General features: G+C 52.9%; 1 protein-coding gene across 18 annotated transcripts in view; it reads left to right on the top strand.

Annotated features, from left to right (window-relative positions):
- The first annotated feature begins 6,900 nt into the window (after positions 1-6,900).
- GRIN1 (glutamate ionotropic receptor NMDA type subunit 1) overlaps positions 6,901-26,247 on the top strand; it is a 40,200-nt gene continuing 20,853 nt past the window's right edge. For 4 of the 18 annotated variants that reach the window (XM_029999929.2, XM_029999930.2, XM_029999931.2 and 1 more), the window contains exons 1-7: positions 6,907-7,343; positions 10,613-10,747; positions 18,228-18,404; positions 22,958-23,020; positions 23,773-23,873; positions 24,457-24,578; positions 25,112-25,286. In XM_029999929.2, coding sequence (XP_029855789.1) covers positions 7,086-7,343; positions 10,613-10,747; positions 18,228-18,404; positions 22,958-23,020; positions 23,773-23,873; positions 24,457-24,578; positions 25,112-25,286 — 1,031 coding nt within the window. In that variant the 5' untranslated portion in view covers positions 6,907-7,085. Of the gene's footprint in view, positions 7,344-10,612; positions 10,748-18,227; positions 18,405-22,957; positions 23,021-23,772; positions 23,874-24,456; positions 24,579-25,111; positions 25,287-26,247 lie in introns of all 18 variants that reach the window. The other 14 variants (XR_003921317.2, XM_029999917.2, XM_029999920.2 and 11 more) reach the window with 11 other exon arrangements.

Below are 26,247 nucleotides of genomic sequence, written 5' to 3'. Positions count from 1 at the left end.
ATATCTTCAGGGAAGGAAATGAGATAAAAGCAGTGTTTTCTTCAAAACCAGTTCTGTTTAGCCTTGTCTTATCATGTTTTAATTTGCTTTTAGGCTGGTTTCATAATCAAACTTGTGCAATCAATCTTTCTATCTGACCTCAGCAACAAGGTTTTGATCTTCTAGCAAGTATCAATCACACATGACAGGAGGGCACAGCTCTCAAGGGGCAGGTTTGCTGTCACATTCCTGTGCTCTGGATTTTGCATTTGGGCCCTAACCCACCAATTAGCTGTTCTGGTGCACATTCGAGCACACCCAGGCTCCATGCTCCAGCCTGCCAGCTGGTTCCTGGGGTAAAGTACATCAAGTGCAGCAGAAAGTCTGCCACTCAGCTCCTGCCCCTACATGCCATATTGACACAACTGGGCCAGCTCTGGCTTTGTCTGGCTTGCTCAGCATCCTCCAAAGCTACTCCTGAGGCTGTACATCTCTCGATTGTCATGTTTGGTGTCTTTGAAAGCCACATCTGGCAAGTTGGAAAGCAGCCCTCTAATTTTTCTGTTTTCCCAAAGTCAGGAGCATTCACGTGGGACCTGCATGGGCTGGGGAGCCCCTGGAGCTAATTGAACATTTGCAAAGACATGAAAATTTCCCAGCAGCAACATGAAGTACTGCGTACTAGTGTGTCCTAGGCACTGTGCACTACAGGGGGGGCAGATACGCGTCTGGCTGGGGCAGTGCAGAGCTGGACCCCGGGATGCAAGGGGAGCTCTGAGCCCTGTGGTGGGCTCCTGGGAGCGGGACAGGGGGCTTGGGCACGCAGACAAAGGGTCTCTGCTGAGGAGATGCTTGCTGCCGCCTCCCAAAGGTAGGTTTCAGAGGTGGGAACTCTTGCACATTTCTGCACACATCAGTGTGAAGACAATGTCCTGATATTGAGGACACCTGTCTCTGGAAGGGTTGCAAGTTCCAGAGTGCCTCATTTGTCATTGACCTCTTTTTCCTTCCCCCTTTTCAGCTTCATACCAGCTCAAAGAGGTTGGACATGCCAGAGATCTCACTCCCTACTTGATATGGTGCAACAAGGTGGCATGTCTGCCTACCAATGAAGTCTGTCACCACCTGGACTCTGCTGGGGAGACAGAGCCACCTGGAGAAGTTCATATGGCCCCTTTCCCAGGGAATTTGGTCCCTCCAGCACACCTCCAGCCTCTTCAAATGGTGGGACCATTTCTGCTTGAGCAAGAAGCTGCACAGGCACAAACCACCACATCTTGCAATGAGCAGGGCTGCAGGTTATTGGTGCAACAGTGGACTCTGGTGTCCCAGTGTCCCCAGAGAGTCTCTGGAGATAAAGGGAGTGAATCTGACAGCCCTGGATGTCAGCTCTACCTTGTGAAGGAAGGCAGCCACATCCCATTGGCAAGCTTTTCCATGGACACCCAAGCTGTTGGACTGAGCTCCAGCATGGTGGGCTGTGCATGTTGGGGAGCACCAAGGGCTGCATGGGGGCTGATGTTGCCCAGTGTGCTCCATCTCCAGCCGCTCTGCACCAGTGACTGCAACACTGCATTACTTGGGCCCAGGCTCCAGCATCCTCTGAGGTGAAGACATGCAGGAAACCCCCAAGCAGTGACCGATCTCTCTGAGCTCCTTTCCAGCCTCTGCTATGCAGCAGTCCCAGGGGCTGGAAGTCCCTTGAGGACAAGTTGTCCCATCTCCTGGGACATGATGTGCAGGCAGCTGAAGCCCAGCCACATCTTGGCTGGTTTTCTAGCAGAAAATTGGAATTCTGTCAAAATGAAAATTTCCCTACAGAGCATTTCAAACATGTGAATGCTTTTCCCTTAGAAAATTATTCCAGTGGAAATCGCCACCCATTCCTACTGCACATCTGACTGTGTGTTTCTGTGCATTCAGTTCCTTCTGGTTTCACAGAAGCTGTTTCTGTGTTTCTCACCATCTTTGCCTCTGGCCATTGATGTTCCATGTCCCATCCTCTTACCAGTCACCTGAAAATCTCCCTGCCCGCTTAGGGATCTCTTGGTGTCCAAAAGCCAGCCTAACTGCTGTCTTCTTGTTTTAACTCCCCCCAGCCCTGTGAATGCCCAGCTGCCTTGGACAAAGGCAAAGCGCTGGTGGATGGTGGGAATGGTGCTGCGCATGGGTGATGCAGTAACCTGACAGTGGAGGGGAGAGATACCTCAGTTCTGGTCACTTGGCATAGGATACTGCTGCAGCTTCTTTCTGTGATGACAGGGACTCCAGAGGTGATACACACTGTGCTTGGGAGGGTGGCAAAGGCCCTTAGAGCCCTAGATCTTGTGCCCTGTGGGGAGACCTGAGTAAAGACAACACAGATGCCTGTAGCAGGGCAGCTCTGTGCTGCACCACCACTGGAGCAGGGAACTGTGCTGCCTGGTAACTCCACCAGCCACATCTGAATTGCAAAGTAGGCTGGGCTGAGTTCCTCTCAGCTGGGAAAGCATTTAGGGAGAGCACAAGACCTGCTCAGGGACTGCAGTCCATCCTGGGTGTCATCTGGAAAAGAGGTGGAGACAGAGCCAGAACATAAGACAGCAACAGCTCAGGCAAAACAGCTGCTCAGACACTTTCACCTTGGTCTCCACCCCACTGCTCCCTGCAGCTCCCCCACCACAGAAATAACGCCTTTGGGCACCTTGCTCTCTGCAGACACCAACCATTGCCTGTCAGTCTGGCTAGATGGCTGACACCATGACAAGGACGTCCTCCTGCTGTGTCCCAGCTGCTCACACAAAGCCCATCCCCCAGTGGACTGATGGTGGGGAACACACTGTGCCAGCTTCCAGGTGGGTGGTGAGGAGCTGCGGGGGACCCCTGCACCCCCTTTCTTGTCCATCGCCCCTGCCTGCTGTCTGCCACCACCCGCTGCCTGCCTTGACCTCAGACTGGGATTCAGTGCCATTCTTTGTCCCTGTCCCAAGCTAACCTTGTGTGGGTCGCATGGCAGAGACCGACCAAGGGCAGGTGTCCTCTGCCTGCAGGGTACCCAGGGCATGGGACTCTCCTGGGAGGTGTCCAGATACCCGAGCAATAGGAACAGGACATGTGATGAAACTGGGCAGGAGGCTCTGGCCATGGCATGGAGACAGTGCAAGGAGGGGAGGGTTACCTTCTTCCAAATTCACCACCCTGCCTCCCCCAGCTGTGGTGGAGCCGGCTTGCACTGACGGAGCAACTCTGGAAACAGCTTCTCCAGTGCTCAGAGCCCCTGGGGAAAGCACCTGCACAGAGGCAGTCATCTGTCATTGCTCCTGGTAGGCGACGCCTGATACTGCAGGCAGCAAGCACTCTCACGTCTTCTGCAGCAGCTCATGAGGAGTTTTTCTCCAAATATTCTCAAGGGACTTTTTCGCCATTTTTTCAGCCTCTTTGTAAAAAATGTGATCCCCAGATCTGTGGGCAGGTTTCCCATCCGGGATTCCCCAGTGCTTTGTACAGAGGCTCAAGCCATTGCCGGCTGCTGCTCTGACCCCTCAGGGGTGCACCAAGGACAACACTGCCTCCTTTTTGTTTTGAAATTTGTGATCTCTGACCCCCTGGTCAATATTAGAGGCGTCCTTTCCCCTCAATGTTTCTGCTGCATCCACAGTCCTGTCCTAAGGGCAGGACCAACAATACTTGCTTCTGCTTACATGGCTCTGCACTGACTGTCTTAAAATATGTTTCGGCACTCTGTTTATCAAACAATCCAAATTATTTGGCATCATTATTTTCTGTCTCACAGATTTTATCATCTCTGATTGCTTCCAGAGCAATGGCAGAAATACTCAAGTATCAACCACATCACAAATCCTTTCATACCTCTAGGAATACCTACATCCCATTGCAGTTCTTCACTAACAACCACTCTTAGAGATCTGCCATGGCCACCCAGTATGTGCTTTACTTAGTTTTATACCTTCGATGAACCACTCTTACATCTTGCAGCTGTATGCAAAAAGCATTTCCATAGCCTGTGTTATAGCTGCGTGGTTACTTCTATCAATTGAATTTTAACTTTCTCAAAAGAAGTATTGAGTTTGCTTGGCAGCTCCATGATGACTGGCACAAATTACATATTCTTAATGCTTGATTTCCTCTTTTATGAAATTCCATACTATCTTTTCCACCGCTGGGACTGACACCTTACCCCAAGGCAGATAAAATTTCCAGCTGGGTTCACAGCTGCTCCCCTGAAATCTCTAGGTTTTACACTGACTTTGGCCACAGGAGGAATGACACCATTCACAGGCAACGGGACACCACACAAACATCAGTCCCATGCTCTTGTCCAACTCCCCTGCATCCATCCAGAAGGTGCCAGATAGAAAAAGCTGGATCACACTACGCACATGCTAATTGCTAACAGGCAACTGTGTTAAGTTCTTGCGCCAAACCATGGCTAAGAAGGTTGCCATGATATGCCAGGAGGCAGCAACTGGGAAAGCAAAGACCATTGCTCGCTACAGAGTCCTCTACAAGGATCAGCTGGTGGATGCAGTTGTACTTGCCATTTATACGGCTTCCACCCTGGGAAAACCCTGCATGCACCCATTGCCTTCAGAAGATCAAAGAGCCTGAGGACACAGCAAGAGTGGAAGTCATGCGGTGACAACATCTGTGCTGGCTGAGCCTGGCTGCTTGGATATTGTGATCTGGGCTGTTCCTGATGCCAGGACAACACGGCCCAGTGGGAGGCATGACCTGAGAGGGAAGCAGGCGTTTCTCAGATCTTTGCAACAGTGCCAGAAACAAGAGTCTCTGGAGACAAGAAATGAATGGAGGCACAGAGCGAAGACCCTGGCTCCTGACTATGATCATCCTAGACTCCTGGGTGACACAGGAGGGGCTCAGTAACTGAGCTCCTTTTTCTCCCTACAGGGAACTCTAGATAATAGGGAGGAAAGACCTTTTGCACTCCAATGTCAGCAAGCCAAATAATATTTCAAAGCCTGCCTTTTTCCTTTGTCTTCTCTGCTAAGTCCCCTGCTATGGCCAGGTCTTGCCTTTATTATTCTACTGCCATCACACCCACCAGGGTCGGGGTCTGTATAGCCCGCTCCAAAACAGTTTCTTCCCAAACAATCTACTGGAAATGCACCTGGTAGGCAGAGATGGGATGAAGTCAAATGTGTGCAGTCTAAGGGTATGGATGCAACTCTCTTTAACTTGCACCCTTTGTCCCTTCAAGACAGCACTCAGGCCCTTCGGGGTGGACAGAGCCACACCACGTGAGTACAGCAAGGGCCTCATCTCCATGCGTGGAGCAGTAGGAATGACACAGTGACACTGAAAAGGGTAAAGCATGCCTGGAAGTCCATGCTGAGAGCACAGCAGGATCAGTGTAGAGCTCCACGCAAAGCACTGCAAGAGTTAAGGTGAGGTGGGGCCATTTTCCTTCTCTCACCGAGTGCGTCATAACCTCCATGGGTTTCATTGCTTTCCCATGCAGTTGTCCGCAGCTTCTCTGAGAGGGTCACATAGCTGGAAGGGTGCTGTGTAGCACAGCAGCCCCTCGTATGCTGAGACCCTGCAGCATTACACAACGGCCATTTTGCTTCTGCAGCTTCTTCCGAGTGCATGTGGGCAACATGGGACACAGACAAAATGGTTTCCATGGCAACTTGCACTTCAGCGATGCCAGTGAGGAAATTTGCGTTGGGGGAAGAAAATTCTGCTTCAACTCACGTTGCAAGCAAGCACAGAGGTGGGCTGCGGCAATACCCTAGAAATGGCTGCTGTAAAAATATCTCTGGTGATTTTTCTTCTGCAGTGCTCAGCCTGCTTTCATCTTGGCTGGCATACAGTGGGCTGGCTGATGGCATTTGTTCCATGCAGTTACAAAGAAAAACCCTGTCGGTATCTGCAACCCCTTTGTTTTTTCGAAAAAGGCCAAAGTGGCAGCTCTGGGGAGCAATGTGCTGTTCTGGCCACCTCACCTCTCTGGCCCAGGAATGGGAGAGACATGGTCCAGGAGTGAAACTCAATCCCTTTCAGCTATGGAGCTGGACTGTCCTCCAGCTGTTGGCCACTAGCTGCTATGCCTCCATTTCCTTTGGGGAGGCTAATAGTAGCCCAGGGGCAGGTGGATAAAGAGAACCCCAAGAAATCTCCTCGGCAGACAAATCTTAAGGTCATAGCCCAGAGTAATGTGGTGAATTTAATGGAGGAAAATGGCCGGTTGCCCTGTGAGCTAATGTCTGGAAGAGTGGTGGCTCTGTCTGGAGGGACAGAGTGAAGCCAAGGAACCAGGCTGAGTGTCTGCTTAACATCTCTGCCCAAGATGACCCTTGTGTTGGTCAAGGGAGGGTTCTCCAGCACTAGAGTGAACATAGACCCCCATGGCGTTCGTGTCACAAGCAACTCTCCCCAGCCGGGGCTGGCGAAGTGCGTTGTTCAGAGATGCTGCATAACTGGGAATATTTGTTCTGGAGAACAAATCCTGAAGACCCTGGTTTACCCCCAGTTTGGTGTGATTATGCCTGGGGAAGACCCTGGCTTACCCAACACCTGGTGTGATTACGCCTCCCAAAGCAAGGGGAACACCCAGGCTCCGAAGGGCAGCGGGGGCAAAAAGGACGGAGCGGGACCCCCGGGAGACGCTCTCCGCTCTCCAGACGACCTCCGCACTTCCCGCCCCAGCGACGCTTCCGAGCGGCGCGGGAGCCGGACCCCAGCCCCGCAGCCTCCCACCCCGGCCACCCGCCGTGTCCAGCCGGGCAGGCAGCGGGTCTCCCTCCCGCCGACCCCGCACCAGCGCCCAGCGCGCCGGGCGGGGCACTGCCGCAGCGCCCGGGGCCAACGGGGGGTCCCGCCCGCGCTCCGCCGGGGGGCCGGGGGCGGGCCGGGGGGAGGGCGCTGCGGCAGCGCGGGGCCGGCGGAGCGGGAGGAGCCGCCGGCGGCGCGGAGCGGAGCGGAGCGGCGCGGAGCGGGCGGTTCAGCACCAGGGAGAGCGCCCCGCGCCGCGCCGCGCCGCGCCGGGCCGGGCCCCGCATGGGGCCGCGCTGAGCGGGGCGGGCGGCCCCTCGGCGGCGGGGCGCGGGCGGGGGGGGGCCCGGCGGGCTCCGGGCCGCCCGTGGATGAGCACCATGCGGCTGCTGCTGCTCGCCCTGCTCTTCTCCTCCTCCTTCGCCCGCGCCGGCTGCGACCCCAAGATCGTCAACATCGGCGCGGTGCTGAGCACCAAGAAGCACGAGCAGATCTTCCGCGAGGCGGTGAACCAGGCCAACAAGCGGCACGGCACCTGGAAGCTCCAGCTCAACGCCACCTCGGTCACGCACAAGCCCAACGCCATCCAGATGGCCCTCTCCGTCTGCGAGGACCTCATCTCCAGCCAGGTACCCCGGGCCGGCGACTTCCCCCGCCGCCGCCGCCGCCGCCGCCGCCGCCGCCGCCGCCGGGCACCCCCCCCGCCCCGTCCCCGGAGGGCGCCGAGGCGCCGCCCCCGCGGCCGCAGCGAGCCCGGCCCCGCGGCGCCCCGCGGCCGCCCCCGGGGCTCGGGGCGGGCAGAGCCGCGGCGAGCGGGGTCCTGCCCCGGGGCCCCGGGGCGCCGCTGCCCGCATTGCAGCCTTTATGTAAGCGCGGCCGGGCTGTACGCTCCCCCGCCCGGGCACCTGCACGCGCCCCGGGGCACCCACGGGCTCACACACGCTCCCCGGGGTGCACGCGGGCTCACGCACACAGAGCGGGTGTGCAGGCATGCCCACCCAGCAGCACGCGTGCAGAGAGCGACACGCATGCACACATACATACACCGTGCGCAGACACACAGCACGGGCGCGCGCGGGCACACACAGAGCTGCGTGTGCACAGGCCGTGTGCACGCATGGGCAGCCACACACCATGGGTAGATGTGGGCATGGGGAGCGCCACGCGTGCACACGCACTGTGTGCTCATGGTATCACTGTGGGAATGCCCAGGGGCTGCACTGCACGCACACACACATGCCGTGTGCACACACGCATCGCTGTGCAAACACGGGCACACACAGAACACTGTGTGTCTACACCCATACCACTGTGTGACCACACGCTGTGCCACATGCATACACGCATCCATGTGCACACATGAGCACAAGCTGTGCCAGGCGCACACACACACACACTGCCACACAAACACACCCCACTGCGTGCACTACAAGCGTGCACACACACACAAATACACAATGCTTCATGTACACACACACACACACCTGCACGTAATCCCAGGTCATACTCTTGCATGACTGGGCACCACAGCTGCACACACCCCCACCGCACACAGCACTATGCCCCCCCCCAGCACCACACAATGCATGAAGCAGGCACACAAGCACACCCACACGAGACACAGGCACACACAGAGAGAGATTGCAGATGCATAGACACAGCGAGCACACACCCGCACAGACACAGAGCCACGGGCTCACACACAGTGTGTGCTGTGCATGTGTGCCTGCACACACAAGCACAGCGCGCTCCTCCTTCCTGTCTACATGGGTCACTCTCAGCGCACACAAGGGAGCAGTCCGAAACTGTAGCGGTGGTGGGTGCAGCCTGGGTAGCCTGTGGTCCCTCCATCTCCCCTGCATGTGCTCTGGGTGCTGAGCCCTGCTAACCAGCCCCCATTCCCCCCACTCGGGGCCATCAGGTGGGCAGACAGTCAGGTACAAACCCACCCCCACCTCAAACACACCCATGCACATGCAAAAAGTGTACACAGATCCATGCATAGGTACAAACGCCCGCACCATGGAGACTCACACACACCAACACGCACACATAAATGCATGTATGCACCCAGGCACACACAAAGCCAGCGAGGGGGGAGGGATCTGGAGGGGCCAGAGGTGCACAGCAGAGCAGAGCTGACATGTTCACAGCTCAGCTTTCCAATGTGGAGATGGAGGATGGCTGGAGACATCCCTCGGGATGCTGGCAGAGCCGGGGCGGGAAGCACAGCGCAGGCTGTAAAAGATACCCCCTGCCCGGCAGGGAGCAGGGAGAAGGCTCAGTTGGGTCCCTCGCTGAGCCGAGGCTCCATTTAAGCAACCCAGCTGATGGATGCCTGTGACCATGCCGCCTCTAAGCCTTGTCCCCATGGCAAACCCCATGGAGCCCCGGGCCTGTGCAGGGTTGCAGGTGCTGGCACATCCCTGCGTGAGCGGTGGGACGCAGGGGAGCAACCAAGCTGGGGTGCAGAGGGGGCTGTGGGTGCTGGGGGCTGCGGGGGCTGGGGGTCGCCACGCTGTCCCAACATGCAGGGGTTCTCCCAGCCCCATGGCCCCAGCGTGGGGCACAGCCACCCTCGGTCCTCGCTTACTGGCGCTGTGCCCAAGCAGGGGTCTGCGAAGCAGAGAAAGGGCTGGGAGCCCGAACGTGCAAAATGGCTCCTGTCGGTCAGCTGCTGTGCGGTGCAGCACAGTGCAGCCCTCGCCCCCACACAGCCCCCAGCCTCTCCCCGCAGTGCCTTGTCCTGCCCAAGGCCCATACCCCAGCCCTGCGGGGTGCAGGTCGTCACCCACCCCTCATTTCAGCATGGCACCGGGCACCTCTGCGTAGGGTGCTCCCGTCCTCCTGCCTCCCCAGGTGACCTCCCCAAACCCTTCTCCAGTAATTCCTCCCTTCTCCCATGGTAGGGTCTCCGACCCCTGCCCCAGCTTGCTCTGCAACCTCAGCTTGCTCCCACCCAACACCAGGCAGGATCTTCCCTCTTCCCACCCAGTCCCCAGGTCCCCTTCCCCAGGCATGCTTCATCTTCCTCTCCTGTCCTAGGAAGCCGCCCCTCCAGCCTGGGGGCAGAGCACATCCTGGGGCTTGGGCAGATGCTTGGGGGAGGAATAAGTATTATTTCCTCCCAGACATCAAAGTCCTTGCACTGAGGGGACATTCCTTGTGCTGTGAAAGGGCATTAGTGTAACAAAGAATCCCCCAGGGATTACCCAGTTCCTTCTTCTCCCTTTTACACAAAATAGGATCCTGCTGGAGACCAAAATTCCAGCCCTGTAAATACAGCAGGATCTTGCCAAGATCCTCCTTCCCCATTTCAGTATAACCCAGATCCCCTGCGCCCCATTCCCATTGCCCCAGTGTGCTGAGGGCAGATCCTGGCTCCTGCCCCCCACCATCCCCCCAGCTTTCTCATTTCTCTGTGTGCTCAGGGCCAGATGGCTGATTTGCTCTGTGGCTCTGCGCTCCTTCTCCTGCCCGGAGTCCCAGCTGACCACTTTGTTTGTAATAGTCCTCAGAGGGGAATTACAACCGAGTATTAAATGTGTGGTTAAAGAAATCGCATTACACAGTGTGACTGTAAGGGAGATGTTTCCCTTTAATCTGCAATCCATGAAAGTTATTAGTTTAGCAAGCGGAGCGGCTAGGCACGGCATTTCCATTAAGATATAACCCTGAGCAGACCCATCACCTCTGCGCAGGCTGCAGCCCGAGCCGTGGCACAGCACCCCTCACTCCCCAGCGCAGTCCTTGCTTTGCCGTTCCTGATTATTTGAATGCCATTATTGTGTTAACATGGGGCTGTTTAACATTGCAGAAAAGAAAAGGAAAATAATCACACTCAATGGCCAATGTGCTCCTGTGAAATAATGTTTGTGTCGTGTATCCTGTCCTACAGGTCTATGCAATATTAGTTAGCCACCCTCCTGCTCCCAACGATCACCTAACACCAACACCCGTATCATACACAGCTGGCTTCTACAGGATCCCTGTCATTGGTCTGACAACACGCATGTCTATATATTCTGATAAGGTAACTGATGCATGTTTCTAGTCTAGTACCTCATACATGTGGTGTAAATCAAGAGTGCCCATCAGGAGGGTTAATGATGTCTACACTACCCTGCCTATCTATGTGTCTGTCCATCCATCCTCTCCAGTTAAACCTGCAGCTCCCTCTTTCTCCTGCATTCCCCGGTACATTATTTTTTCGCAGCTGCCAGTGTTGACCTACATAGTGCTGGATGATTTCTGCAGCGTTTCTCTGCCAGGCTGCTGGGCTCACTGCTCTTCAGCCAAGGCAAATGCACAAACCAGCTCCTGCCCTGCTCACTAGTGACAGCCGGGGGGTCCTGGGTGCTCCCTGGGTGCGGGGGGGGCCTGCGGAGGGGCAGGAAGATCGTAGTGGAGCCTGTACATCGGGCTGGAGCTCTCTGGGGCTTGAAGGTTGTTTGGTTGCATTCACTTCTCTGGGTTTATGTGATATTGGTAGGGGAGATAATAGAATTGATTAACACGTTATCCTGAGGCTTTAAAAAACATTCAGTCCAGCCAGCACTCAAGAAAGAGGTTCAAATTCCAGTGTCTCAAACCACTCTCTGCTGTCCCTGTGAAAACATGGAGACTTTCAGGCTGGATGAGGTCCTGCTGTGTGCGGGGGCTGGGAGCAATGCCCTGGCCTGGGCAATGAGATCCTGCCCTGCCCAGCTCTTCCACCGGGCGCTCAGCTCACAACCTGTCTTGCAAAGACACTTCAGGATTAGTAAAAGCAAAAGGAGGAGCAGAGCCAGGTGGACCACATGCCATTGAAGCCTTGGTGGAGCTTTTTGTCCAGGTGCACGAGCTTAGGGGGTGAGATCAGGCCTGTTTCGAAGCACGAATCAGCCTTTGCTTGGAAAATGTGAATATTCACAAATGCAAATGTTCAGTGCAAAAATAGTCACTCCACCTACATGCTAAATGAAGTAAAATTTCAGGAGGGAGGAGCAGAGGCTTGCAGAGATGCAGCCCACAGGACTGCACGGCTGGAGCAGCAGCAGGTCTTGGCATGTCCCACCAGGTAAAACCATGGGAGGACAACCAGCAAGCCAAGACCACAGCAGTGACAGCAACAGTGGCTGCCAGGGGCTGGGGACCCGCGTTCCCCAGCAGGGTCCCATCAGGCACTGTCAGAAGGAAAGGGATGATAATAGAGCTGGCAGACTGAAGGAGAGGGCAGGCAGCAGGTAGGAAATGTGCAGGGTGAATTTGGTTCATGTTGCCAGGGGGAGGAGATGGGTCTGATCAGCAATGTCACCAAGAGGGACCTTGTCACAGTGCACATGATGACGGGGAGAGGAGACCCCCGCATGCTATCAGTCCAGCTTAATCTCAGCACATCCATGCTCACCGAAGCAAATTGGCCGCCTTTTCCATAGCATGACCTTGTGCTGAACTTGCATGCTCACTCTGAGGGGGTGGGAGCTTCCCTGGCAGACTCTGCTTCAGCCATTTTTTTCCTATTTAAAACATGTTTTCTGCCAAAGTGGCTCATAAAAACTACCTGGCTCACTTCAGAGCTGGAGGAGCAACCCAATGCGGCAGCGGCGACCCACTGCAGTGGCAGGGAGATGCTCCCCACTGAACATTTAGGGGTGTTGGGCAGGTTCAGGGCTGTGGGGTGCACTCGCCTGGCAGAGACTCGGGCAGGGAGGCCACACGGCATGTCTCACCCCTCCGAGTGCTCCTGCCTGGCTGGCTTCATGCTCAGCCTCCTTCCCACCAAGGCAGCCAAGGGCTGGAGGACTTTGAGCTCTATGCAGGGAGGGGAGTTGCAGGCAGGAGATGGGGCAAAGGCAGGGTTTGGGTGGGTAGAGGAGCAAGGACATTGAATAGTGGAGTGGCAAGAGCTGGAGGCGACAGCAAAGGTGGGAGTGAAGTGGAGGACAGCAGAGCAAAGGCGTGTGAAGGCATGGGACAGGACAGTGCAAGGCTTTGCACACCCCATGCAGGACAGACTGGCTGGTGCAACACGGGGACATTCAGCTGGTTCCCTTTCTGATTTCCAGTGATCAGCTTGCTTTTTTTTCTTTTTTAATTCAGGAAATTATATCTTTCAGCTTAGTTTCTATGGAAACAAGCTTGTAAGATCACTTTGTGTATATGCCCAATTGGTTTTGAAGGCATCAGCCAGTTTTAGCTAAATTTCACAGGGGGTTGAGCTCTCAGAGTTAATTATGGTCCTCCCAAGGCTAAGCTGGCAGGAAGGGAAAGGTGTGGGCCTCAGCACAGACAGGTTTTCCCTGTACCTTTTGATGCTCTCAGAGCATCTCCAGTCAAGCACAGCGGTCCACGAGCTGTAGCCAGTCTTTCAACAAAGACACCTGAGGGAAGCAAGCTTTATTGCTCCCAGTATTCAAAGAACTATTTGTTCTAGAAATGGTATTGCAGCTATCAAGCTGAGCACTCTGGCTTGGCAGCCTCTGTTTGGCCTCCTTATGCCTACGTCTTATGAAATCATTACCTGTTTCTTCACTGAGGTCCTCACATCACTCAGCACAATCCCGCCTGCATGGTGAGGGGGTCTCTGAAATCCCAAGTCACCTCTGAGTGAGGTGACCAGGGAACTGCAGGAGGAGAGAGGAGGGTCTCACAGTAAAGGCAGCAGAGCGGTACCCATCGCTGTGGTATCCATCACTATGGAGAGCCCTTCATGGTCTCCTCATGGACTGAGCATTTTAAAAGTCACTCTCTCACCTTCTCATGCTGGGCCCCCTGAAGAGACAGGCTGGACTATTGCTCTGGTGCTTCTGTTCCCCATGTGTCATTGCGGGTATTTATATCTCCTTTGCATCTCAGCTGAAAAAAATGAGATGACATTGACATCTTGAATATATGAGAAATATGAAATGACACTGAGAGTGTGAGAGCGAAGCTTGTGGGGAAATGCACAGCTCAGGAGCTGGGAAGGTCTGGTGCCGTTCATCACCACCACTTGGAACCACACCTACGTGATGGAGATGAAGGGACATGCTGGGTGCCCCGAGGTGCAGAGCCCACACCTCCCCATCAAAGAGGCAGTGCAGCGGAGGATCAAGGGTGGCTCTTAACTGACACCTGCTCTGCTGCTGAAAGAGATGGAAAATGGAATTTAGTCATTCTGCACTTGGAGAGCCATTTCAATGTCCAGCACCTGGTCCTGGTAGTTGAAATGAGAATCTCTCTCCAGCCTGGGCCTGGGGATGGCTTTTCCTTCTGGTTCCTTGCCTCAGTATAACCACTCCATGGAAGTAGGGAGAAAAGCGATTCCCCTCGACCAGGGTCAGGGTCAGGACTCCTTCACTGGCACCTGCAAGAAGTGACTGGAGAGGCTGGTTAACATAGCGTAGAGAAGGGGTTTCACAGCCACCGCCAAGCAGCACAGCCGTCAGCAGGGGCGGCCTGCATTGCGTCAGAGCAGGTGGGGGGGTTCTGCAGGCTGAAGCCAGTGCTGATGGCAGTGATGGAGCCCACCCATCCCAGCAGAGGAGAGCTCTTCACAGGCTCTCAGGATTCAAGCTGGGAGGAGAACAGAGCAGCCCCACCACTTCACAGCTGCTGCTGTGGTCCTGGGCCATTCCCCAGAGGTTGACAAGTCCTTTCCTCCACGGACTGTAGGGAAGGGCAGATGATGCATTTGCGCCTGAGCTCCCCATATGGCTGCCCCCACTAAAATCCCTCCCAGCACGTCTAAGCTATTGCAGAGTTATCTCAGCTCCCTCCCACGTCTGCAGCTATCATACGGGGCAGTGGGCAGGCTGATTTCTGGTGGGGCTAAGCGACATGCGTGCTGGCTGGTGGGCAGGCTGAACAGAGCAGGGAACAGAGCAGCCCAGGCTCCTTCCATGGAGACACTGGCCAAGGCTTCTTTTTCATACCCAGCTGATGATTTTTGCTAAATTATCAGGAACTTTATACATTGGAATCTCTGTCAATCTCCTTGAAACTGCCCAGACAGCTCAGTTTTGGAGTGCACTGCTAGAAGGGGGATTGACCACATTATTTCCTTAGGTAATCAAACAAAAGCACATTGTTTCCTCAAGCTGGTAGGAGAAATTACTCTGTCAGCCATGGACCATGAGCTATGATGAGCCCTTAGGCAGACAGAGGTAAAGAAGATAACAATCCTTTCACTCACGGACGTGTACATGGTCCTTATGTGGACACACATGCACTGCCTGGTGGCCCATGCCTGCACAACCCCTATACATGTGCACATCCCCTATGTACACAAACTCCAGCAATAGGCACCCACACATGCACCCTCCCCCAGGCATGGCATGGCCAGGCCATGTGCAGATTCTTTGTGCACAGCTATTCAAGCACCCAAGCATGGTCCCGGCGTGGGTACGTGCCCACACATGCTTTCTGCATGTACATGCCCACATTTATGGATGCAGAGAGTCCTTGCTTTCACACACACATACATACACACACATATGATCTACTCGAACTCAGCTCCTCTTCATATGTACTCGTATCAACCAAGTCAGTACCACTAATAATTTGCAGTTCCTAAGAGTTCTGACCTAGCACATGTCCTCAACCTCATAACCACACTCACTCCCAGTGCATCTAGGCTCCAGCCCCATGGGTTTCTGCTGAGCTAATTCCACTTGGAAGCCTGGATTCCATCCCAACCTGTATTTACTTGCTTTTTGCAGAAATAGAATTAAGTGAGGAAGGCCAGGGCTGAGCACACAGGTTTTGGTGGGGTATAGGAAGATAATGCAGGAAGCTGCTCCTTGGCTTGGGGTTGCTGTCAGCGATTTCCATGCTCACATCCCAGCACTCCTGGCAAGTGGCAGGCACCCTCAGAGGAGAGCAAATGATGTGAATCCTGCAAAACATCGTACAAGGCCAACTGTTGATTTGTAATTAGGAGCATTTTTTTTCTGTGTGCCTGATCTGAGGGGAGCGGGTTATGACCCATGACAGCTTAGAGTTAGACCACTTGTAGCAGTACGTCAGGGACAGTGCTGACGAGTGGTGCAGCTGAAATGAGTTAACATACTGTGCCTGTTGTCTCACAGAGGCTGTGTTAAAAAATCAGGTCTTTATAACAGCTATTTCTCTAAAACTGGGCTAACTATGGTGCGTAAATTGTTGCATCCACATACTTTGCAGTACAGCCCCATGTGTCCATGTGCTGCATGGCCAGGAAAGCTCTGTGCTGGGTTTCAGAGGGATTTGCCAGAGACCTGTGGGAAGTCACTGCGTATGCTGTGATAGGGGTTATCAAATCGCACAAAACCTGATTCCCAACTGCCTCTGCACATCACAAATTGGACTTTTTAACCTTTGGGGGGCTCTACTTTCATTTTTTCTGCCAACCTTTGGGCCCTGCAGGGAAGTTCAGGAGTCCCAGGTGCTTCAAAAGCTGAGCACAGTATATGAATGCTTATCCTAAAATCCAGAATCAGCATTTACAATTAGTTATTCTTCATTATCCTATTTAATAACTAAAATTCTGTAATCCAAGAGCTGACATACCATCATAGGAAGTCCATGACCCTTTTAACACCACCTCAGAAAGCAAATTTGCCTGAACTGTTAAAGCAAGTTGCTCTCCAACAACTTTGCAGTAAAATTTGTTCATCTGACCTAGGGATATGTATTTACAACACTTAAGAAAGCCATGATCAGTTTAAACAGCATTTTTGCAAGCTAGTTGGGAAACTAGAAAATAATTTGATGCAATATATTGAAATTCCAAAGATGTTTTCATTTCAAAAATGGATTGAAATAATATTGAGTTAGAATTTTGGGTTTTTTTAGCCTTTATTTTTCTTTTTTTTTTTTTTTTACTATTAGCTATTCTGTTCTTTTTTAATTTCTTTCCTCTTTTCTGATTTTTTTCCATTTCCATTTTCATTTTTCCTGGATTTCCTTAAACCAATTAAAAATGCTCAGGGATTAAAAATTAAAAATGCTCAGACCCATCTTCTGTGCCCCTGGCCCGAGCTGTGGAGCTGGACCTGGAAATACCTGGGCACTTCTGCTGACTCCAAGAGAGGTTGAGCACCGTGTTGGTGTGGAGACCATAGCTGTCCTTGCATTGTTTGTCCCTATGGGGCTTCTTCCTGATCCTGTTGATTAGTACTGGGCTTGTGGGGTGAGCTGCATTTCTCCTGCTCTTCATGTAATTGGGAATGTTTGTATCAGTAATACAAAACTGCAGCTCTGAGACACTTGTTACAGCTCTCCTGGTTAATTTCCTCCTTCAATTGAACATCCACAGTTCTTCTCAGTCTCTTCAGTAATTAGGAAATATTTCCAGTGCTTTGATATTTTTGCTGCTGCCTCTGTCATTTCTGTGTTTTGGGCCAGGGCAGCAGAAAGGACCTCCTGTCCCAGTGCAGACAGACCTGACCATGGCAGGGGTTTTGCCCTATTTTATATATATTGCATGGTTTGGTTTGACTTTACCACTGTGTTGAGCGTGAGGAAAAGGTGTTATCTGGTCTGCCTGTTCCTCCTGTGTGGGTCCATGGTGGACACAATGCCTTTTCCCTTCCAGCATGAATTACTTTGGCCCACTCAGGACTATTATTTCTGACCTGTGCTGGGGCTGCTCTCTGGATGAGCAGGTCTGGACAAGCCCTGTTTGGTCCAGAGGACCATCTCAGCCCTAAAAAAAGAGATATTATGGTGCTTTCCTTTTTGCCCTCTCTTGTTCAGACTTTTGCCTCCCTTTAGCATATAGCTGGTTTGTCAAGGAGCATCCATGCTGAGCATAAGCACTTTCATTTTCTAATATTTGACTCTAGGGCCTTTTTGAAAAGCTGCATTTTTTTGAAACCTCTTTGTCTGCTACAGCTTTTGGTCCAATTGCTCCCCTAAGAGTGCTGTACTTAATTAGCCTGGAATTGCTATTGGTCAATCATCCAACCATAATGATGTCTTTAACCAAATCAGATAGGTTAGCTGGGGCATGAGTGCAGAGCTGCCTCCTCCTGTGTGCTGCTGCAGAACAGGCTGACCTAGAAACAGCCGAACAGCATATTATAAAATTGCTTTTCTGAACTTCTGTCTTGACAAATAACTAATATATACCTGCATGTACCTGCAACTGCTCCTTGTCACTCTCTGAAGGGAATTTGTTTGCTTTTTAATGTCCATTGCTCAATAATATTTTCAAAAAGTCAAGAGGAAAGGCTATATTTGCACTGAATGTTGCTGACAGTTCGTTGCTGGATAGGCTTTTCTTCACCATGCATTTAGAGACCACAAAGCAAAAAACGCTTTGCCGTGTGCCGAATTAACCACAGAGAGGTACAAAATCATAGCCAGGGTTTGCTTCTCAGCCAGAAGAAAGAATTGTGGGTCCCAGAGGCTAGCTCAAGTCGTGCAACCCAGAGGTCTACCAAAAATTGCTGCTCTGCCTCTTTGGCCTTGCGATCCCAGCCCTGTCCCTGCAAACCTGCCCAGTCCCTGAGACGCACCCTGGCTGACAACCCAACCAGTCTATGTTGAGCTCTTGTTCTTCCTTGCAGAGTATCCACCTGTCCTTTTTGCGCACGGTCCCACCATACTCTCACCAGGCCAACGTCTGGTTTGAGATGATGAGAGTCTTCAACTGGAATCACGTCATTCTGATAGTCAGTGACGACCACGAAGGTCGTGCTGCACAAAAGAAGCTGGAGACCCTCTTGGAGGAGAGAGAGTCCAAGGTCAGTTCCTGAACATTGTCTTGTAGCTTTGTTTAAGCAACAACAACAAAACTAGAAGTCTCGGGCTGTTGTATGTATGTAGATTTCTGTATGTAAAACACCTTTTCTTTCCATTGTAACATGGCTAACATGCTTAAAGCATCAACAGTGTCTGACTAGTACCTGACAGAACTTTGTACTTTATTCATTTCACTTGCTTTGCCATGGTCAAAATCTCCTACATGTAAATCGACTACAAAATGAAGGGAAGGATAACCTGGAGCTCTGCAAATGCCTCGCCCAAGATTCCCACCTAAGGAGAGGACCAGTCGCTCAGCTTAGGGAAGCACCTGCCCCATTACAGCCACCCGCGGGCCAGGCAGACCCAGCAGTGCTAAACCAACCCCGAAAAGCAGCTTCTGAATTGGCTAACCGGAGCTCACCTTAGTGGCTTAGGAGGGGCAAGGGCAGCCGGCGCATTGATGCACGGAGGTATAATGCACCCTCTCTATAAAGCTGTCAGCTCTGCGGCTGCAGGCTGACGCCCCCGTTCCCATCTCCATTGAAGCACATGCCAAACGCTGCTTTCCTGACACCCCATGCTGTTACGAGAGGGCGGTTGCGGCTGGCGGGAGCAGCTTTATCGAGGAGGTGCACTGCACCTGCACTCAGGGCCACGCAGGGGAACAGGGAGGGAGGCAGGGGAGGTCCCTGAACCTGCTAGAAATTCAGGAGGACAACCATAGACCTGCTGCCGTTGAGTAAAAGGACTGAGCAAGCGTTCAAGATGAGCAGGGAAGGAGAACACAGGGAGCCATTCAGCTGCAGTGCTTCAAAGGCAGGCGCCTGTCTGGAAGGCAAGGAACCACCTCCTGCCCTACGGGGTGAAGTCCCAGCATGTCCTCTTGCCTGGGGCAGGGTGATGTCCCCTTCGGGTGGGCAGAGTCTGAGCCCATCTCCAAGTCTGCAGCAGCGTCAGGGCAGGCACCCGTTCCTGTCTGTTCCCTCCTGGGTCACAGGCAGGGACCACAGCCTGCGCTTCTCCAGCTCCGCCAGCAGCTGCTGGACATTTGGCAGCCGGCTGTTGAGGAGACGTGGCTATAGACACTTCTTGTGCTTGGAGTTGGCAGCTGAGCTCTGAGATACGAGAGAGAGCAGCCTGCCACTGCTCTTTGTCACCATTTGTCAAGCCACTGGAGGAACAACTGGTGCAGGGGTGCGGGCTGGCACAAACCACACTGACCAACAGGCTTTTGTTTTTGGTGGTGGTTTCCAAGAATTGTCATCCTTGCTGCATCCTGGGCCATTGTGAGACACTGGTGTGCCACCAACCATGGTGGGATCCTCCTGCCTCCAAAGGCAGCTTCCCGCTGGGTGACAGCGGGCTGGTATTTCTCTTCCCAGCAGTGTCCCTCACCCAGGGAGAGCTGTGGAAAGGTTGTTCCCACTGTCAGTCTGTCATCCCTTTCCTTGCACCTTTTGATTTCCACTTTCTGTTTTCCTGCAGCTCCCGTGAATTCCCTTCTGCTACTCCCTCTCATGCCTCCACTCCCTGCTTGCTCCATGCAATGCTCCCAGGCACAGGGTGTATTTCTTCTTCAGCCTGCCCATCCTACAGGAAAGATTTGAGATCTGGGGCTTGAAAGATGGGAGAGGGAGGGTCTGTCCTCAGACCTGTCCTGCATTTGCACTGCATCTACAGAATGTCTTGGTGTCTCCTGGCAGCCACTAGGCTACTGCAAATGCCCTGGCCATCCTACAGCCTGGGGCATGTGCTCCATGATGGTAGGCCACCTTGTCTTCCCTTTGGAGTGTGCCACTGCATCTTGTTTCTTTTTCCTTTGAGGAGCTTTCTCTGGTCAAACTGACTGGTCTCACTGGTCTTGAAGGTGGTAGATACCGCTGTTGGGGCTTTCCGGTCTTCCTCAATCTCTTCTGCTATCTAATTGCTCTTCTAATCACTGGTGTGCTGACTCTCTTCATGCAGTGAAGTGGTACCCTGGACCCCTCCCCAACCTCCTCAAGGGCAGCCTGGGCCTTGGGGAGGGAGCAGGCAGGAGACCTGCTGTTGACCTCTTTGAGGCTTGGATCACAGCCCTTGAGGACCTGGGGGATCTGCTATGGGTCACTTGCCCAGCAGAGCTCTTGGATCTGAGCATGGCTTGTCCCCTGGAGTCTGCGCCGGCCCTGAGTGCCACTCAGGCACCATTGCATGGATTTCCACTTCAAGCAGGTGTTCAGAGCCCAGCACCCGGGCCAGGCTAGCCAGCCCTGGCGCACCCCATGTACTGGCCTTGTCTTATATCTGTCTGCAGTAACTCTCAGCCTGGAGCTACTGCTTCATGCCAGTACAACTCTGCTCATTCATTTGGGCAGGCCACCATTGCACCAGTGCTGCTGGGGTTCAGGAGGGAGTGCCAGATGCTGTGAAAATCAGTTTGTCCAAGTCAGAGGTGGCAGGTCCCTGGTGTGCTGGCTCCTCTTCTCTGGGACTGTGTTGCTCATGAAAGTGGTAATTTTTTCAGTGAATGCTGGAGAGCGTGGTGGAAAGTGAATTTTGAATTTGTGGGTCCCTGTGTGAAACACAGGCTGAGGAGCAGGGAAAGGCTGCAGGACGACATGGAAAAATGGGAAAGAGAGGAGACATTACTGGTCTAGTTCTCACAATAGGGATAGTGACAGGGATAGGCAGAGGTGATCAGGTGCCATCAGGTCCAGCTTTGCTGCACCCAAGACTCTGCTTCACTTTGCTGACCAGCTTGGGTCAAGGTGCCAGCACATCCTGGGCACACAAGGCAATTCGTGGCTGGAGGCTGCAAGATGGATGACCAAGTTTCTGGCTAAATTGATGGTGCCTGAGGAAAGGTGGCCAATATCTCATCACTGGAGAATATTCATGCTGTCCTGCTGCACCTGTGCTCTCCTTGGAGGCACTTGTTACTCCAGGTCTCACTGCGATCTGAGCAGCCTCTAAGAAGCCATCGCAGAAAGCCTCACCGTGGATGCCATCAGAAGTGAAGGCAGACCTGGGCTCCAGGCAGATTTTGCCTCCTCAGATACTTTTCCTTGCAAGGACCCAACTTCTTTGAGCAATGAAAAATCTGTCAGGCTGTGTCCAAGGAGAAGAAAGATTACACAGCTGCACAGAAAGGAGACCTGGCAAAATGTCCTGCCAAAGACTGGTCTGAGTGCTCAGGAAGAGGCAAGCTATTTAGTTTGGAAAGCAAGATGCAGAGATAAAACCTGGCTGCCTAAGGAACAACCTGGGAACATGAACCCTTGCATTACGGGGGTGCAGAGGGTCAGGTTCCTGGCAGGGATCAGTTGCCATTGCCATAAAATGCTGCGAAATGGAGATCGGGATAGAGCCGTGTCCCGTACCCCATAAACACAGATCAGGGATGCCCAGCTGGGGCAAGATGGGGCCAAGAAGAAGAGGTCAGACTATGTTCCACCAAAACCAGCCACGCACTATCCTGCAGGCACTACCAGGTTGATGCTAGTGGCCTGACCACAGGGACTGCTCCCAGGAAGATCCACAGGGCTCTGTACACGCTGCTGCAGGGTCAAGGCTCCTGAGAGCAGAGGCTGTTGACCCTTAGCACGCTGCTTGGAGGAGAGGAAACTTCCAGAAGAGGTTTCATGCCCCTGGCTCCTTTGGGGCCAAGCAGCAGAAGTGGTTCAGGCAGGAGACAAGGGAAGGAGCAGGCTATCTGCTCCAGTCTGTTATCTGCAGGGTCAGTGCACGTTGAGCCACCTGCCCCTAGTCCAGGTGAGATGCTCTGGCCAGCAGCATGGAGACCACCAAGCAGTGAACCCCACTAGCCACGTGTAGAGCCAGGTTATGGGCACCATGGTCTCCAGCAGCTGCACCTCCCAGGGCCACCCGTGTGCCCTCGGTCCTCCCCGAGCACCAGGTAAAAGCTGCAATGTCATCCCATGATCACCATTGCTTCATATCGCCACGCTTTGAGCCAACACGGGACATAGAGAGCTTTTTCTTTCTCTTTTGGACGGCAACAGAGCTCCAAAAAGCTGCTCCCTCCTTGCAGGGAGTGAGCAGTTCAGCTGAGACACCTCACTTGCTGTGAACTCTCTTAGGGTGAACAGGATTGTAATGATAATAGTGACAGTAGTAATGCTAATACTCTTAATTGTAACAGTTTGCATTTATCCAGCACTTTCTGTACACAGCATTTTGTCCGTTACTTCCACAGTAATTCCATGGAAATCCCACCACTTAGGCCCTTAGACATGCATAGATTGTTTCTGAGTTTAAGATAAAAATTTCTTGCTGAAGAATTCCCCAGTCCCACAAGGGAAATGCAACTGCATCGCAACAGCTGTGAGACTCAGGCTTGCTCTAACCGATACGGCTTTGCACCTTGACGCTCCCGTGAGAGCTGAGGCACTCTCTCCTGATAGTGGTTTTTGCGAGCTCCAGCGTTATAGAGACCCTTTAGCAAACAGTGGAGGAGGAGGTGGATGTTGGATTGCTTTACTACACGTCATTTTCAACTGTTTATAATATTCTTCTGTGTCTACATATTTTCTCTGTGCACATTATTCATCAGAGTAAAAAAAGGAACTATGAAAACCTCGACCAACTTTCCTATGACAACAAGCGAGGACCCAAGGTATATATGCATGGAAATGCACGCCGCCCACCAACCTAACTAGCAAATGAAAAATAGCCACAGCCACCAGAAAAATAAAAAAAAAAAAAAAAAGAGAAAGAGAAAAAAAGAAAAGAAAAGAAAGAAAAAAAAAAGATCCATGACTATGTTTCTTGGTAGCACGTTTTTATGTTGAGATAGTTTGGTTTGGACTTGAGAATGGAAACCTAGCCAGCTGACCCTGGAAGGATTTCTTTTTGAAACATGCATGTGAACCAGTAATTAACTTGCAAGTTTTTTTTTTTTTTTTTTGAAAAGTTGAACCAACCCCCTTTCCTCCCCAAAGGAAATGGTTCCTTGGTGTAAGTTGCTCACTTTTACTCCCAAAGGTTAACCCTGTGCAATATGTTTTTTTCATTTCCCATGTTTTTGAAAAACAACACTCGTTTGAGTTTTCAATTGCATTTCAAAGCCTTTTTCTCTTTCCTGTACAATGCACGCCTCTTTTTGGGTCTTGATTGACTTCAGTTTGCATGCACAGTGCAAAAAAAAAAAAAAAACCAAAAAGCCAAAACTTTAAAAGAGAAAGGAAGGAAGGAAAGAAAGAAAAGAAAGAAAAGAAAAGAAAAAAGAAAAAAGTAGCTATAACCAACCTTATTTAGCAGACTTTTGTGCAGTTTAATGAATTCTCTTGACCCTTTTCTAGATAGCATGGCTCTCACAAGCAGTCCTGGGGCTCCCGCACTAACCAACTTTGCTCACACTAATCACAGGCTGAGAAAGTGCTTCAGTTTGACCCTGGAACCAAAAACGTGACGTCGCTGCTACTGGAGGCTAAGGAGCTGGAGGCTCGAGTCATCATCCTTTCTGCCAGGTAAGGCAGAGCTGTCCCCTCCCCTCCCTGCTCTGATTTCCTCATTCTCCCCTTTGCAGCACTGCTGAGCACCGGACGTAGTGCAGATTTGGGGCATGTCATCCTTTCAAGGAGCAAGGGAGAAAACCCACGTAAAGCCCCATGTGCCAAGGAGGTAGTGGATGCTGTGCTGTGCGTGCTGCTGGCCAGAAAGCTTGCAATCATGAACATGGTTGAGATGTCTGGCAGTCCTGCTAAGCATTAGCAGCTGCAGAAGCAGCAATAGTTACTGAGGATGTATCCTGATCCACCTGTGAAGGAGGGGAGTCTTATTGCCCCCGTGCCTACAGCCGATGAGCAATAAGGAATGGGCCAGATTTGCAGATGCTCAGCAGTGCTGGGTGCTGTGAGATTAGATGAAGCTGAGAGAAAGGGTCCCATTACACCAAGGAATTAGCCATTGCCCAGGAGAACCAGTTATAAGAGGAGGGCTGCCTGGGGACATGTTTTCCCTGGCCCTGCCACCCTCTTGGGGTCCTATACGGGGGGAAAGGGGCCATCCGGCACCTGGAGCCACATTGCCGTTCCCTTCTTCTCGTTGCAGTGAGGATGATGCGGCCACGGTGTACAGATCAGCAGCCATGCTCAATATGACGGGCTCCGGCTACGTGTGGCTGGTGGGGGAACGGGAGATATCGGGCAATGCCCTGCGTTACGCCCCTGATGGTAGGCACCCACCGGAGGCGCCCGCCCTGCTGTCAGCCAGGCTTGGAGGAGCCTGCTCAGAGCTGGGATGAGCAGCGCCTGCCCTCCCGGGGACCCCTTGGGCTGGGGGAACGCGATGCCATGGTGGCCCCAAGCGAGTGGAGGGTCCCACACATTGCTCTTCACTCCCTTTGCCTGCATGGAGAGACAGCAGCCTTGGCCACACTGCTGTGCCCCAAATCCAGCTTGCCAGGACTTTGCAAGATGACTGTCACCTGGGGGAAAGGCTTGGGCAAGGGGATGGGGATGGAGCATGGGGTGTCAGCAGTCCACGTAGCTGTCCCCAGTCCCCATCCAGCAGGCAGGACAGTTCCAGCCCAGCACCACTACAGCTGCGTGCCCTACCTGAAGCTCAGGCAACTCCCCAACTGCATCCGAGGGTTCCTTAGCCCCATAACCGCGTGCTTGCTGGCCCCCCAGCCCTGCGCATGGGAGTAATGCTGGAGCAGCCAGTGTGCCCTGCTGACCCGCCTCCTCCCCTCTGCTCGTGGCAGGAGTGATCGGTTTGCAGCTCATCAACGGAAAGAACGAGTCAGCCCACATCAGTGACGCTGTTGCAGTGGTGGCCCAGGCTGTGCATGACTTGTTTGAGAAGGAGAATATCACAGACCCGCCACGGGGCTGCGTGGGCAACACCAACATCTGGAAGACGGGACCCCTATTCAAGAGGTATTTGGGGAAGGGTCCTGCTGGAGGGAGCAGAGGACCTGCTGGGGGAGAGCTGGAAAAGGTGGGAGCATGTGGAAAAGAGAAGCATGCTAGCTTTGTTCAAAGTATCCGTCACTAGAGCTTTGGGGCACGTGGCACAGGATTGCTTGGACTCTCCTGCATGATTTCGATGTGAGGGCTACATCTCTCCTAGAAAACTAGCCAGGACACGGGCTCAGGCACTAGCCCCCAGTTTGTCCAGGCTGTTTAGGCATCATCCTGGTGCATGGCACCATTTTGGTCCATGCCAACCCACACTCTCCAGCGCAATGCTTGGGCAGCTGGGATCAGTGTGGGCAGGGAATGACTCTACGAGGCAGAAATCTGTGGGCCATGATCTCCTCCGGTCTGGATCTTAATTCTGTGGGTGGAAGAGAGGAGAAAGGGGGGTTTCTGCTGAATCAGGGTAGGGGGATATTTCTGTCAAATTGGAGCTCAGTGCTGCGGACGTGTTTCTTGCTGAACATTTCAGGACTGCGGCATGGGTCAGCGTGCTGCAAGCAGGACTTGGGGGCAAGAGATCTCCATGCATGGGACAGGCTGCTGTCTGCTGTAGCAAACACTGGTGCTGTGTTTTTGGGTGGTGGGGTCTCAGCAGATCAGAGCATGTGTGTACTGGGTCTTGCTGCCGTGGGCAGTGTGATCGGCAGATGCTGCATGCATTCCCCAGAACACAGTCTTTGTGCTGTGTAGGGTTTTGTGCTGCATCACTGCAGATGTTGGAGCCACAAGGGCCACTTCTGCAGGCTGGATCTTGGTAAAGCAACAATTTCCTTTGCAGCATGGCTCCCTGTGTGGGAGGGCTGCTCTCTGCAGCGTGCAGCCTGGCACCAGGGTGTTGCTTTTGGCAGTTGGATCAGGGCATGCTCTCTGCAGACATGGACGTGGTGTCTGTGGGATGCCTTTTCCGTAGATCTGGTTT

The sequence above is a fragment of the Aquila chrysaetos genome, chromosome 24 (genome assembly GCF_900496995.4).
Source record: "Aquila chrysaetos chrysaetos chromosome 24, bAquChr1.4, whole genome shotgun sequence".
Classification (NCBI taxonomy): Eukaryota; Metazoa; Chordata; class Aves; order Accipitriformes; family Accipitridae; genus Aquila; species Aquila chrysaetos.
Note: the sequence above shows the minus strand (reverse complement) of the source record. Positions and strands in the feature narration are given on the sequence as shown.